The sequence below is a fragment of the Rhinopithecus bieti genome, unplaced genomic scaffold (genome assembly GCF_001698545.2).
Source record: "Rhinopithecus bieti isolate Rb0 unplaced genomic scaffold, ASM169854v2 scaffold_788, whole genome shotgun sequence".
NCBI lineage: Eukaryota > Metazoa > Chordata > Mammalia > Primates > Cercopithecidae > Rhinopithecus > Rhinopithecus bieti.
The window spans coordinates 1,215,671-1,231,096 of record NW_016803416.1 but is presented as its reverse complement, the minus strand read 5'-3'; the positions used below and the strand labels follow the sequence as shown (position 1 = coordinate 1,231,096).

Sequence of the window (15,426 nt, the reverse complement as noted above, 5' to 3'; positions counted from 1 at the left end):
AAGTACATATTTTAGTTTAAAGCTGAAAAACACTTCTATCTAGCTTAAGTTTCAGTGGGAATTTAGGGAAAGAAAATGAATTACTCAAGTTGAAACTACATCAAAATGTCAAGTTAACACATTTTGGCTTGTAACAGTGCCAAGGGATCTAATGCCTGAATAATCAGGGCTGTAGATTTCTAAATCATTTTAAAGATAATGTCCTTACCAGGATGCTGGATCTTTTGTTTTATTTTTCCTTAGCTGTTTCCTCTCTATGCTTTTACCCAGGCTAACCAAGACCTGACAAGATCACATAGCAATTAACTGAAACAGCTGTCAAGAAACAGCTGCAAATAAAAATGTTAGTACAGAAGTTCACAAATTCAGAAAAAAATATTAAGACTAGTAATTTCCATGATAGTCAATGATGCATTTGATTTTCTGTAAACTTTTCTTGGGCTTCTGAAAGGTTGGATAACTAGTATTATGTCTGAGATAGTATTATAACCAAGAAAGAACAACAGTGGACTGTGGTTGCCCTTGTTTGTGGATTTTATTTTGCAAATTTTCCTGGTTGGCCCCCCTTTTTCTAATATTTGTTCCTTGCACAGTACACTCTTCCATAACTCCCATAGCCAATTCCTGGCCACAGGAATGCGCTTATAACCTGGATTAGTCTAATCATAGTACTTATTTATACTATCATTGGTCCATGGGTTGGTTATATTATGTAAACTTTTTAGAGTTCATTCTAGGATTTCTCAATTTAGAGTTGGAGAAGCCACCTAGCTCTGGGCTCAGGATACAGCAAGGTAAAAGGACAGTGGAAGGCCATTTTCCCCATCACTTGGAGAAAGCCGATCTACAATGAGAGAGAATGGATCAAACAGAGACAGACTAAAATTAGAGGTGGACACAGAATCCTGAGGGCACTGAAACTTGATTCCAATTCCTGAAGCCCTCTTTCCTGCCATTTTCTTTTATTCTGTGAGCTCTTCTCTAGCATCTTTTCTCACTGCAGGAACTGAGAAATCCCTTTTGGCTTAAGCCATTTAGAATTGGGTTCTAATATTTGCAACCAAAATTCTAACATAGAATATGAGATTATCTAGTCTCACCCATCATTTTACAGATGAGAAAACAGAGATTTACTTGCCCAAGGGAACATATTACAACTGAATTCACCTTTCTTTGCTCCTCAATATATTAGTATGCTCCCCTCAAGAAAAGTTAAAACTTTGAGAATTTGTAGGGTTCATGTATTTAATAACCCCTGCTGCATTCAAATTGGTCCCAAGTAGATTTGTGAATAACTGGGTAAACCCATGTCAGTTCTGACTTGCGAATATACCCTTTCAGAACTTGCTATAGCTTTGTAGCGGTGTGTAGTTGCATTGATTATTGTTCTACAGTAGAAATATTCCTTATAGAACCAAGGCAAAAGAACGCAATTTCCACATTCCCTCCAAGAGTTGTTTGTGGCACCTTGAATAATCGAAGTAGTTGAGAGTAATAGTTAAAACAAAATCATTAGGTTAGAACATTTTAGAACTGTCTTAGAAGTCATCAATACCAAAATACTAAATTGACAAGAGTAGCCAGCAATAGTGCACTAAATTCATAATAGTGCAAAGAATATACAGTGAAAACCTATAAAACCCTGCATGTGCAAATAAACTAGAATATACTTAGATATTAAGAAGTACTACAGTAGGTTAGACTATTAGTCCTTTTTCTTCTCCTTGTCAGAGCTTCATACACCTTTTCCTTCTGCCCTTTGAAGAGCTTCCCACTGTAGGCAGAGTCAGCGCCCCATCTAACACTGGGCTTGCTCAGAACTGCTCTGACAAATGTAAAGTTGGAGGGTCTAAAGATGCTTGCATGGTTTGTCTTGTCTTCTTGCATTCTGTCTAGGTGGGAATCTGCATAACTTAAAATGAAAAATATTTTCCTATTTTCTGAATAGCCAATATTTGCACATGCTGTAAAATTCAAAAGGTACAAAATTATATACAATGAAAAGTCAGCGCCTTCTTAATTCTGATTGTCAACCACCCACTTCCCCTCCCCAGAGGATGCCTATTACAGTTTCCTGTGTTAGCTTCCAGAGAAACTTTTATAGGAAAAGCCCAAACAATATTTTTCATAGAGTTAGAACTGAGGCCAGATAGGAAAAGCCTTCTGAATCAAGCTGGAAAAGTCCTTTCTGAGAAGACTTCAACTCTTTATTTGAGAATATATTATTTGTAATATGAGAGATCAGCTCCCACAGGGAGACCTAAACAGGATTGTCTACAGGCCAAAAAAAAAAAAAAAAAAGAAAATCACCTGTCATATAGAAGTATCTCATTTAAAATCCCTACACATGTACTGTTTCCAAAACACACTTATGATTACTTTAGGGTATACCTAAAAAATTAGGTGATTGCTTCTTAGCTTAGAGCAGATAAGCACACAGGTGTGATTTCAATTTGTGTTGTCCTTAGATCATTAGTTTCTCTCCTTTTAGAGACAGATCATTTAAGACCAAACACTTGAAGAATATGTTAAAGATAAATTTTCATCTATTCATAGAAATATACATTTTAATTGGCTTGGCAATAAAACCGAATTTAAAAACTTGAGCTGAAATGGTAACATATCTTTAATTTTAATTTGTATACAGACTGTATTTGATATTTTTATCTGCAGAAATATTTAAATATTTAATTTTCTTCTAAAAGGTTTATTGGAATGAGTAAATCCATTAATCAAATTTAAAAACTTATTTAAAAAGCTTTATTTTGCTTTAAAAAAACAATTATTCAATTCATGAAGATTAACCAAAATACAGACCCCATCAAAATTTATTACAATAATCTTTCATAAGATTAATAGCATTAAAAAAAGTTAATGAATATTTTAATGTAAAATCACAATGTAAAATACAAACTTTAGTTTTAGTGACTAAAATAAAAGCAGATAAATAACCTTCTTCACAGGGAAAAAAATACTTGAGGGAAAAAAACAACGGTATAACATGTGTAAAGCAGAAAATTTAAATATCAGCTTAGTTCCTCATTGCCAACATGGCATTTATATCCCAGATGAGATTTCGTAATTGATCCATAATTTGCTTCAGCTGTTGATTCTTCTGTTTGAGTTTCTGTAGAAACAAAAGAATTTATCAAAAGTGTTTCAGGAAATATAGACCATGAAGTTAGAAGATTAAAATGTCGTAAGTTAGGACTGTAATGATCCAGACAGAAACTGAGCTAAATAACCCTATAAGGCAGATGGTCTCAACCCTCTTCTGGCCTTCAATATTCGCTGACAGGGATCCTGAATTCTAAAAATTCAGCCTGCAGAGGTCTATGGCTCCAGGCCCGCCCCAGGCCCTGCTTACTCTTCCACCTCCACCATAAATAAATAAATAAATCAGCTAAACATTTATTTGTTTTAAAACATAAGCATACAGGTTTTCTAAGCGGCAGTATAACCGAATGGTCAAGAGCCCATACTCTAGAGCCAGATCTCTGGACGTCGTTCAGATCCTTCACTATGATTTTTTTCCCCCAGGCTGCAGTGCAGTGGCACAATCTTGGCTCACTGCAACCTCAGCCTCATGGATTCCAGCGATTCTCCTGCCTCAGGCTCCCAAGTAGCTGGAATTACAGGCGTCCACCACCATGCCCAGCTAGTTTTTTTGTATTTTTAGTAGAGATGAAGTTTTGCCATGTTGGCCAGGCTGGTCTTCTGACTTCAAGTGATCTGCCCGTCTTGGCCTCCCAATGTGCTGGGATTACAGTCTTGAGCCACCACACCCAGCCAGATCCTTCACTATGAAACTTATAACACTGACCTACTTTTTAAACCTCCCTGTACTTTAGTTTCCACCTCAGAAAAATGGAAATAATAATTGAACCTACCTCATAAGAGTTGTTATGAAGATTAAATGATCTGATTCATGTCAAGTATTAGAATTGTGCCTGACACATAAGTAAACATTCAACAAATGTTACTGGTAGGCACAAAATGTAAACTGTTGACATAGAAAATAAAATATAATAAAAATACAATGCCTCATGCAATCAGTCTTTCAAAAGTGTGGCAGAAATCACTGTTTGCCTGTAGCATGAATTGCAATCTCCTTCTAATTCTAAAAACTGAAGACAAATGGCAGAGCACCCAATGCAATCTTTTCTACTAAGATTTGCTGAATGCCTGAAATGTGCACGGCATGTGTCTCTGTATCTCTATACTTGGATTCTACTTGACTAAGATTTGTAAACTTCTTTTTAAACATTCTTTCTTCAAATCCTATGTGGTAAATGTCTGCTTAGATAAAACAAGATAGAAATAGAGAACTTCTGGTCAGAGTGTTTACTGGTTATAATAATAATCACTATTATTCAATAACCCCTTGGAAACATTACATTTGGAGATAATACGTTTAATTTTAAGACACTATATTAAACAACCTCTAGATAAATTAGTGTATGCTTATTAAAAGAGGCCTAAAATCTTAATTTTGATTTCATTAAAATCAATGAAGTGCTTGTATTGCTTCTATTCAGAGTTAGGGAAGTAACAAGAAATAGGTGGCTAAAAGGAAAGCCCAAGAAACTCTTATTGGAAAATAGAAAATCAATTTACAGAGACTTTAATAATCTTTCATAACTAAATTTAATTCACATTAGAAAAGAGAACTAGCACGATGCAGTCAGAGAAAAACATGACTATACAGTACACAGGGCTTGACTCTAAAGCTCACTCTAACAGTCTTCAGGAAACAGAAACTGCTGGTATTTTTAGTGAGTCTCCCTTGTACAAGTTTTCAGATGACCTATCTTCTATATTCTGTTATCATGAGTATGTGATAGTCTGTTATTTAAGTGGTTGTACATATCTAACAAAATTGATTCAAATTGCTGGGAAAGATGAAGAATAACCAAGCCTATAAAGTCTTTTTCATCACAGAGACCAAGAAACCAACACTTCTGCCAGCAATCAAGAGTAGCAGCAAAACAGAGGAATATAAAAGTGCTATATTGGGAGGCTGGCAATCTCAGTCCCAGTTCCAGCTTTGCCTCTAACTTGGTATTTGATCTTTGACAAATTCCTTCTCCTTGGTTTTCTCGTTTATGTAACTGGATTATAAAATCTAAGGTCTCTGCCAGTTGTACTTTCTGCATACCCATACGTAAGATGACAATTGGTCATCTGGGTGGTTAAAAAGAGACTTTATAATCAATATCAACTCAGGGCTTGCAGCTGGCTATCACAATGGTTTCACCATTGAAATAAATGCATAACCTACCAATAAGACTACTTTCAAGAATCCTCATTTGGAAACATACATTCTGGTACTCTTTTTAATTTAAGCCTCATAATTGTTTTTTAAAAAAGTAAGAACTAGAATGTGTAGGGTATTTTCAAGATAATATTCAACACTAGGGAACAGAAAATTTTTAAATAATTAACATATAAGGCTCTTGGGATAGCATTTCTCAAAGATGTCACAATGTTTTAAATTTAAAAAATTAGCATACAAATAAAATATCCAGAGTCAAAACATGTCATAAAAATGATCAACAACAAACCTGACATTATTAGCGGCTAAACTGTAAATAAATTTTCATGACACGATATAGGATTTAATATATATATCTTGCCACTGATTGATTTTAACAGAGGTTGACAGCTGCTATTCTCAAAATCCATCAGCTGTGCCCAATTTCGTACATTAACAGGTGAATGTGTAAGTAGACTAAATACTTAAAAAATGTTTATGCTAACTCATACCATGTAATGTAATAGTCACACAAAAGCTGTGACACTTGACAAAAAATGCTTTACTTTCTAAATGCATGGACTCAATTATGTCAATCTGGTAGTAAATACTACCTACTATCTTTTTCAATTTCATTTTCCCATCAAGAAAATAGCCTTAAGCAAAATAAAACTCATTCTGATGCCCCCAAAGCAAGCTTGTCCAACTGTGGCCCGCAGGCCGCATGTGGCCCCGATCGTCTGTGAGTGTAGCCCAATCCAAATTCGTAAGCTTTCTTAAAACATTATGAGATTTTTTTGGGGGGCTTATCAGCTATCATTAATGTTAGTATAGTTTATGTGTGGCCCAAAACAACTCTTCTTACAATGTGGCCCAGGGAAGTCAAAAGATTGGACACGCCTGCACCTAAAAAATGTGGTCTCAAACAAGTATCCATCCTTTATTTGGGTATTCAGCTTAAGGATTCCAGGATATATTAAGAGAAAATGAAAGTATTTAAATAAACCACGAATTTGACTATTAAAACCAGCCATATTGTCTTATGATGATTTACATCAAATACTGACTACAAATCGTGTGCCTCAAAGTTTCATGGCATCAGGATAGTTATTGGTGGTTTTTGCATTGTTAGAAACCAGATAGACCATAAGGACTAAATAGTAAACACACTATCAGTATGTTCTTCTGCACAATTTCAAGTACACAATGATATGATAATGTTTTGAAAATGACTAAGTGAGGGTCAACTGAGGGGTATATAAATCTACTTATTTTATGTAGCTTATATAGAACAAAAAGAAGATATGCATTGTAATAAAATTCTGAATATTTTAATTGAATGCAAAGAATATAATTTTATTACAGATTACACAGCTCTATAAAGCAACTTAGTTATTTAATACGACCAAATGCCAATGTATTAAAAATATGGCACAATGCTTTTGTTTCTGTAAATATTCATTAAAACATGAAATGGGAACATGAAACAAGTGCTGCTTTGTTTCCACTGGAGTCTTATGTTCTCCAAGAAGAAACTTGTCCACTCATGTGAAATGAGTATATAGCAGATAACACATCCAGCTGGTTCATGGAAGAAATTCTGGTACTGAGGACAATGCCTGGCAGAGAGCAGGCACACAAGTATTTAAATATTTTCATGTTTGAAGAAAAAATAACAAACGCCAAATCAAAAAGCTTCTCCCCAAACCTACACGAATGGAAAAAAAACATGCAAGTAAACAAAAATTATTGGCAATCATTTCAAAATTTTTTTTGTTTAAATAACTCCTCTTCGTATAAAAAAAGATATTTAATAATGGCCATTATTAAAACTATGCATTTTATACTCCACACCATAATAGGTAAGAAGTATTTTCAGTGTTTTAGTGTTACTAGCTAAGATTCTGTGAACTTTAAAAATCTATCACCTACTAACTGCATGAACTAAAAAAAAGCAAACCTATATTTACATAAGAATATGGATTAACATAATTGACAAAAACTTAAGTTTATGAATGTAGTTATTTATAAATAGTTGTCAGATCAATCAATGAACTGTTTATTTTTAATAGCATCTATGTGATTAAATAATCAGATCAGGACATTATCATCTATAGCCAGTTTTCACTATGAGAAACACCCTCAGGTGTGTGTGCCATTAAGAAAAAAAAGATGTATCAGCCAGGTGCAGTGGCTCAGGCCTGTAATCCCAGCACTTTAGGAGGCTGAGGCGGGTGGATCATGATGTCAAGAGTTTGAGAGCAGCCTGACCTACATGGTGAAATCCCATTACTACTAAAAACACAAAAAAATTAGCTGGGCATGGTGATGCATGCCTGTAATCCCAGCTACTCAGGAGGCTGAGGCAGGAGAATCGCTTGAACCCAGGAGGCAGAGGTTGCAGTGAGCCAACTCCAGCCTGGGTGACAGAGTGAGATTTTGTCTCAAAAAAAAAAAAAAAAAAAAAAAATTATATACATATAAATGGATCATGAGCTCAATATTTTAAAAATTAAACATTTTAATCATATATTTTAATCTTATATTCTAGAATGGAGACACAGAGCTTAAATAAGTTGAAGGAAAAGAATGAAATACAATTGTTTGAGGGAAACAATTATATAGGTGGGTCCAGAAGAGACAGGCTGTAGAGAGCTAAATTCTCATGTGGAGAAAGTCCTTTTATACATCATATCCTTGTATCAATTATATCCTTTACTTAAAATTCACAAAACTCTATGTCAGTAGCTAGTGTTAACTGTACATAAGATTATTCTATTAACAGAATATGCTACATTTAATTCACATTTATAATTTTTTTAAAGGAATGAATTGAAAACCCCTTTTGGTAAAAAACAACCAAAAAAAAAAAAAAAAAAAACTACTTGTTTGCTTTTTAGCAGTTAATTTTATTCTCTTCTTCCTTCTCTATTTGTGATTTAAATTTAAGTTAACCAAATGTTAGCCCTCTCCCATCTTTTCCCTCTGCCCACCACCTAATCCTTCAGTGCTTTCTCAAAATATAGATAGGAGAATTCATACAAAGAGAGTTATGAGGTCATCAAATGAGTTCTTCCCGATGATACTCAAGAAGGTACTTTCCCTCTAACTTGTCTTTTAAAAAGCAATTCCCACAGAAATAGAGTTTAGCTTTAAACCTGGTTTATTTAAAATACCTAAGCCGATTCTTTTCTCTTTGTAATAACCCATCAGTTTGATATCACGTTAACTAAAACACGTTTTATACTGAAGTTAAAAGCACTTAGAACAGATCCAAGTCATTTAATCAAAGGAAGAGATCTCAATGTCAGAAGTAAAAATGGGGAAAAAAATTTAAAATACTTTTATTCCATAAGCATACACAAACTTTCAGAAACATTGTGTATCTACTGAGTGTGTGGCAGGAGAGGAATAAAAAAAGTTATAAACTGATGCAGGGAAAAGTGATTAGAAAGGACACAACAGCAGATGCAAGGTAAATTTTAAGATGAAAAGTAAAGAGGGAGTGGTCAGTGACTCAGAGAAGGCCTGGGCATGCAAGAGGGATGCCACTGAGAATAGGCCTGATCCACCATGGAGAACCACAGACACAGACCATCTCAGAGGCACTAGCTGAGCCCTGGGGATGAAAACTAGAGGAATGGTTAAAAGATTGACTATCTAGTCATTTAAAGAAAAAGTCTGCCAAACCCTACACTAGATTATAGAATGCCTTCAAATTTCTGAGGAAACGTAATTTACAACATAGAATTTTATAGCCAGCCAAACTATGAACTGGACAAATATGTAAGGACTCAAAATTTAAGTGTCTGCATTCCTTCTAAAGAAGTCACTGATGTATGCACATTACCAACAAGGAAGAAAACCAAGAAAGAGGAAGACATGAGCTGAAGAAATAGTGAAACCAACAGAAGAGGTGAAGGAAAGTCCCAGAGCTAAAAAGCAGGCCTAGCCAGCATTCCATCCAGACCTATAAGACCAAAGAAAACTTGGGAGGGTGGGATAAGAACCACGAAACTGTCTAATGATTCTGTCTGTGGAAAATTAGAAAATCGTACTGAGATGCACAAAAAACTAACTAAAATTTTAGAAAATTAAAGAGGTAAGAATTAACTTCAGAAAAACAAAACATTATTCAACCAAGGAAATGTGACCCTAGTTTACTATGTGGTTTAGCAATAAACAATACTTATGAAGCCATAATTATATGACACAGATTATTTACTGAATCCCAAATATGATATAACTGCACTGAAAGGTTTGAGGGAAACAATTATGTAGGTCGGTCCAGGAGAGAGAGGCTGCAGAGAGCTAAATCCTCATGTGGAGAGAGAAGCCCTTGTATACATCACATCCTTGTTTCAATTATCTCCTTTACTTAACATCCACAAAACTCTATGTCAGTAGCTAGTAAGAATTTTTTTGGTTACATGCTGCCAAAGAATTACCATATTTTGATTATAAAAGAGAACTTTTAAAAGTCAAAGACACGTTATTTCTAAGTTATCATATTGGGAAAAAAGAGAAACTTCATGAAAATTGAAGAGACATGTAAATTTAGAAAAAGTATCTTTCTGAATTTGCACAACTTTATTTTTTACAAAATATTATAAAATCCTCTATGGTACAGAACAAACTATATTTACATTAGTTACACATGTGGTACTCTGAAACCAAAGTTATTATTATAATGGTGTTTTATTTATATACATATTTAATTATATTTTATAAAAAAATCCATATTAGAGAAAAATAAGCAGAACACATTTATTGAGGTAATACATATTTTATCAACAGAAACATATAACACGTCTTAATAAATGAATGTCTCCTATATCTAGACTATCAAATACCAGTTATTTTTCAAGATCTAAACTAAAAGTCCCCAATCTCTTCCTCACCCTCTACCAATTTTTTACTGTGACTTTTTTATTATGATTGTCATTCATTACAATCAGATTTTTTGGAAATAGTTTCCTAAATATGTATTTCACCTTCTAAAAAAGTTGCAAAATTTTATTTTATAAAATCTATCCATCTTTTTCCTTTCTTCTGAGTTTTAAAATACTTAAAAAATTATCCAATATTTTGTTTTGCAGGTCTTATTTTCAACTCTGAAATTCATTTTGATATATGGTGTAATGTAAAAGCTAGCTTAATTTCGCCCCAAAGTTTCTATTTCTAAAGACTAATTTTTCACACAAGCCGTCTTCTGTCATATTAAATTCTCATGTATAATGAGAAGGCTGTTTTTCTGGCTAGATTATTTTACTAATCTGCCTATTCTTGTGCCAGTATTACACACCTAATTACTGTTTGTATAATATGCTTCATATTACAGTTTAATTTTTGAAGCTAAGAATTCTGCTTTGTTAGTCATACTTATCAACTTTTTTTTGATATTTTTGTATACTTTCAAGAAAAAAATCCCATTTGGGTTTTATCTGGATCTGTTTATTGATTTGTATTGCACTACAATCCTATTATTTTTGCGTGCTTTCTTATTAGGATTTGGATTGTTACTGTATTAAAACTGTGAGGTAATCAAGACTGGTGTTTTTATAATATGTATTGCTCATCCAAGAACTTTATATGTTCTTTTAATCATTCAAAGCTTCCTTTATGTATCTTAATAAGTTTATTCACACACATGATTGACATAATTCCTATCTACTAAATATTAATTGTTATAAGAGTCAATAGAATCTTATAATCTAACAGGTTTACAGCATTATAAGAGCATGGTATCAGTCCTGTCTCAGACCCTTTTACGGAACTCTTATAGTCTAGTTGTTCATCAGTTGAGTTTCTTTGATCATTCTAACAAGCTCATACATAATAACTCCTGTTTCCCAACTGTCATTTATCCACTGTCTTTTTGTACTGGCTATAACTTCTAAAATAATATTAAACATAGTGGTATAAAGCATCTTATTTCATGCTTGTGAAATTACTAGGGAGTATTTAATCCTTTAAGAAGTATCCTTTAAGAAGGATACTTCTATATTTCACCTTATGAAAATGTTGGCTATTTATCTAAAAGAAAAGATAAGAAAAAAAAAAAAGAAAAAACACTGTCTTGCTAATAGTTTTAAGTGTCCTTTGAATCAGCAACAGTATTGAATTTTATCTGATGTCTTTTTGACATGTGAGAAAATCTTTTTCCAAGGTAGTCTACTGACATCATGTATTATACATACAAATTGAACTACAAAATCTTCATATAACTCAGAAGACTCTTTGGCTTGTGGTGGATTATTAATACACTGGTGAGTTCTTTTAATTAGAATTAAGAATTTCAGGAAGGGGTAATCTATATTTGTCAGTGAAAGAGTGAAGCTGATAGTTTTATTCACTGTGTTATCTCCGGTATATTTTGCTAAGCTGGGGCCACATTTCCACCACAGAATGAACGGACACCTTTCCCTATTTCTCTCTGTTTCACAAGAACTATTTGAACATTATCTTCCGAACTTCTGAAAGTATTCAGTGATAAATACATTCCAGTTAGAAGCTTTTGGTGGGGATGGAGTAGAATAATGCTGGGATAGTTCTCTAAATTTTTTATTCGGGTGTTGAGACATTCACATTTCATATTTGTAAATTTTTATCATTTGCTGCTCCAAAAATGCTATAAGCTAGAAAGATAGAATTCTGCCTAGAAAAGAAAAAAGTAAATGGATTGTGACTAACTATCTAAGGAGCTCTTCTAAGAGCTTTATCAAATGAATTTTGCAATTTCTCTTCTGACTATTCAGACAGCATTTCTGCTTACCTTTCAGTTCTTCGCTGTATTCTAAATAGGTTAAGTTTGCCGCAGAAACGACTTCATGTAATTTGATAATTCAAATTATGTTTTGGAGTTACATCAGACTCCCTAGTAATTTTTATCAATAACTCTAAAACATAAAATGTAAAAACTAACAACTCACTTTATTTACTTCAGCAATTTCTCGCCTCTCTTCACTAGCAAAACGAGGTGGGCCAGCCCGATCATCATTCTTTGAGCCATCTTCTTCCACATATGGAATAAGTTGCTGGGAATGATTAACAAAATTAAAAGTCAAAATATAATTCAAGTTTTCTAATCACTGGCATAGAGAATATATCAGATTAAAGTCAATTTTATAGTTTTATTTGTATAAAATAAATTTCAATTCAGGTGATAGCCTGAAATAAGAGCTTTAATAGTTGACCATTTCAATGCATTCTACACAATACCCTTTCAGGTTTCTTTTGCAAAACAGCCTTTATAACATTGGTTGTCATGTATAACTAAACAATACTTCCAGCAGGAAGATGGGAGAAGTAACAAAAAATAAAATAAAGTAAAATAAAATGAAAATTTAAAAAAACCCTACTCATTCAATTAGCAAATATTTAATTATGAAACACTATAAAACTAATGCCAAACAAGATGTGATTCCTGCCCCTAAGAGATTTGTAGTCTATTGAGATAGATAAAACAGGCTTTCCTTCATCTGTAATAAAAAGAAAAGAACTTCGCAGATCTGTATTATAAAAATGTCATTAACTTGCAAACTAAAACTTCAGAGTCTATGCAAACTTCTAGATGTCTTAAGTTTTTTCAGTTGTGAGAACTTTTTCTTTGTAGGAGAAACAAATTTATATAGCAATGAAACTTCTAGCAGAATCATAATTAAGTATGCACGGTTAGTGATGGAATTTACCTCATAAGTGGGACAGACTTCAGGAATCACCTAGCCTCTACTATTGTGTATTACCAATGCAGGAATAGGCCAAAGGTAAATGACTGGTAAAACTAGGATTCACTTGATAAAACTTCTTAAAATTCTTGGGACATATATAAACTCACCCATGTCTACATTCTCCTTTTCTTTGTTTTCTCTCTCTCAATGCAGAGCTGTCCTTCCTCTTGAAGACGATTAGTCTCCATCCCTGTGGCCTGACTGCCCTCCTGTCTTCATTATACACCCTTCTCCCAACCTCTCCCTACAGCTTTCTTCCTTTATTATTCTAACATGTTCCTGTCTCTTCTATTTGGGGGGAAGCTCCTCTTCCCCTTGCAAACCTTTGATTTCATCTCTCCTTTCATCTACTGCTTTCCTCTCTTATTTTTTTCAAAGCTTCTTGAAAGACTGATATCCACTTGCCGGCTCCAGCTTCTTATTTCCTGCATAATCTTCACCCGACTGCGATCAGACTTCGTGCTGCTACCATTTCACTGAAGCTCTACTCAAATATACCAACAATTTTCGTCTAGCAAAATCTACTGGACAGTTTTCATTCCTGATTTTCCTCGACTTCTCTGTAGCATCTGACAATGCAGGCCACATTTCTGATCTTTCTCCCACATCTCTGACCCCTTCTTTTAGGCATTTTGCAGTTTAATTTTTCTCTGGTCATCTTTTACCAGCTTCCTTTGGTTGCAGAGAAATAATTTGTCAACAGGAAAGGGTTACTTATAGAAATGTATATCTAATTAACTAAATAGGTGGGACCCAAGATGAAATTTAGAGAGTACATTTTTTAAAATACAGTGATTCCACTGGGCCAAATATAAAATCTAAATTAATAATAATAAAAATAATATTTTATCTGTAAAGTACTTCATGAAAACCACCTTAAAAGTATATACTATTAAAATTCCTACTAAAATATCACTGACTTAATTAAAAGGAGACACTGACAGTAATAAAATTGCCACAGAAAACTATTTCTTCCTAACAACAAAATTACTATAAGCCTGTCAAAGTCTACATGAAATTATTAATGTAAAAATATAGTAGTATTTTATGCATATATATCACATTTTCATCTTCTGTGGCCCAAGGAAAACCAATAAAATTCAAAACCTGGAAATATTGCTAAAACAAGAGAGAGAGAAAAAAGAGTAACTGTCTTGACACTAATTCACACCTTATATTCATCCTCCCTCTATCACAAAAAATTACCTCGACTGGAATGGGATCCATCCCACCACAGTTTTCATTGCATTTGTCATATACCAATCTCAGCTTCCTGAAGAGAACTGAAAGTTGGCGAAGATTATCCTGTAGCTTTGTTAACCGGTCTTGATATGTTCCAGTGTGGTAAGTGACACCATTTGGCAGCTTATCAGGAAAACAAAGAATAAAATATAAAGTAATGAAAAAAAAAATCAAGATTTTCTATAAGTAAAGCCAACAAACAGAAACAATTTTTAGGCAATGCCTAGATGTAAGCTGTCCCTCACAACCGATCAAGTTCAATTTTAAGAATGTAAGAGTAATGCATGCCCATTTATTAACAACTTGGCATACTCTTTCACTGCTATAAAACAGACCTAGAAAAACTTTGTGATAAACCCTGACTTGAAATACTTTTCCCCTTTAATTTTGAAGTGTAACTTTAAAAGAATGTACAATTTTAATGTTACTATTATATAAATGCAGCATGCTGCTGACCTCAACCAAGAAGTTAAAACAATGTACAGTTAAAACACACACAAAAAAGTGAATCTTAAGATATTCTAGTGGAAGAAAATGAAGAACATATGGTAGGTGTTGCAAAAATATTCTCAAAATACCTTAACTCTGATAAGATAATTAAGATGCTTAAAAACACACATTAAAATATAAACCTGTCATTTAAAATTTTACTTTAAAAAATCAATAGCAGGAGCTATGGGTGCCACCTATACTTGAACACCATTAATAAATTATTACAAGTAACTGCTATGATCATAACTCTGTCTTAGATATTATTTTTAATTCAGGAATTTTATCAAGAGAAGAAAAGTATATATTGAAATAACAAAAAAAGACGTAAACAAAAATCGACTACTATTTATTTAGAATTTATAACTAAATATGTACTTGTGCATTGCTGAAACTCATGAACAAAATCTTTCTCTGTACAGCCATAGAATATTTCATTCCCACAATTTGATCTGTGGCATCACCCTAATACTTGAATCAATAATATTTATAGAGTACCACATTTTCTAGTATTCAGGCATTTTAATTGTAGGAATTCACATGTATACCTATTTGGGGATTTGAATCAGGTGATTTAAAAACAAAGGAACTATCCACTATCTAATAGCTAGGCAATCAGTCCAGTCTTTCTAAGCCTCAGTTTGCATTTTTTTTTTCTTTTTTAAACACATGAGGTAGGAATGCAAAAAAAAAAAAAAAAAAAAAAAAAAA

At 33.3% G+C, this 15,426-nt stretch overlaps 1 protein-coding gene across 1 annotated transcript in view; it reads right to left on the bottom strand.

Moving 5' to 3' along the window:
• Positions 1 to 2,741: 2,741 nt before the first annotated feature.
• MED30 (mediator complex subunit 30) overlaps positions 2,742 to 15,426 on the bottom strand; it is a 19,563-nt gene continuing 6,878 nt past the window's right edge. The window contains exons 2-4 of the mRNA XM_017882705.1: positions 14,191 to 14,349; positions 12,187 to 12,291; positions 2,742 to 3,127 (exon numbers count right to left, since the gene is read on the bottom strand). Coding sequence (XP_017738194.1) covers positions 3,032 to 3,127; positions 12,187 to 12,291; positions 14,191 to 14,349 — 360 coding nt within the window. The 3' untranslated portion in view covers positions 2,742 to 3,031. The remainder of the gene's footprint in view (positions 3,128 to 12,186; positions 12,292 to 14,190; positions 14,350 to 15,426) is intronic.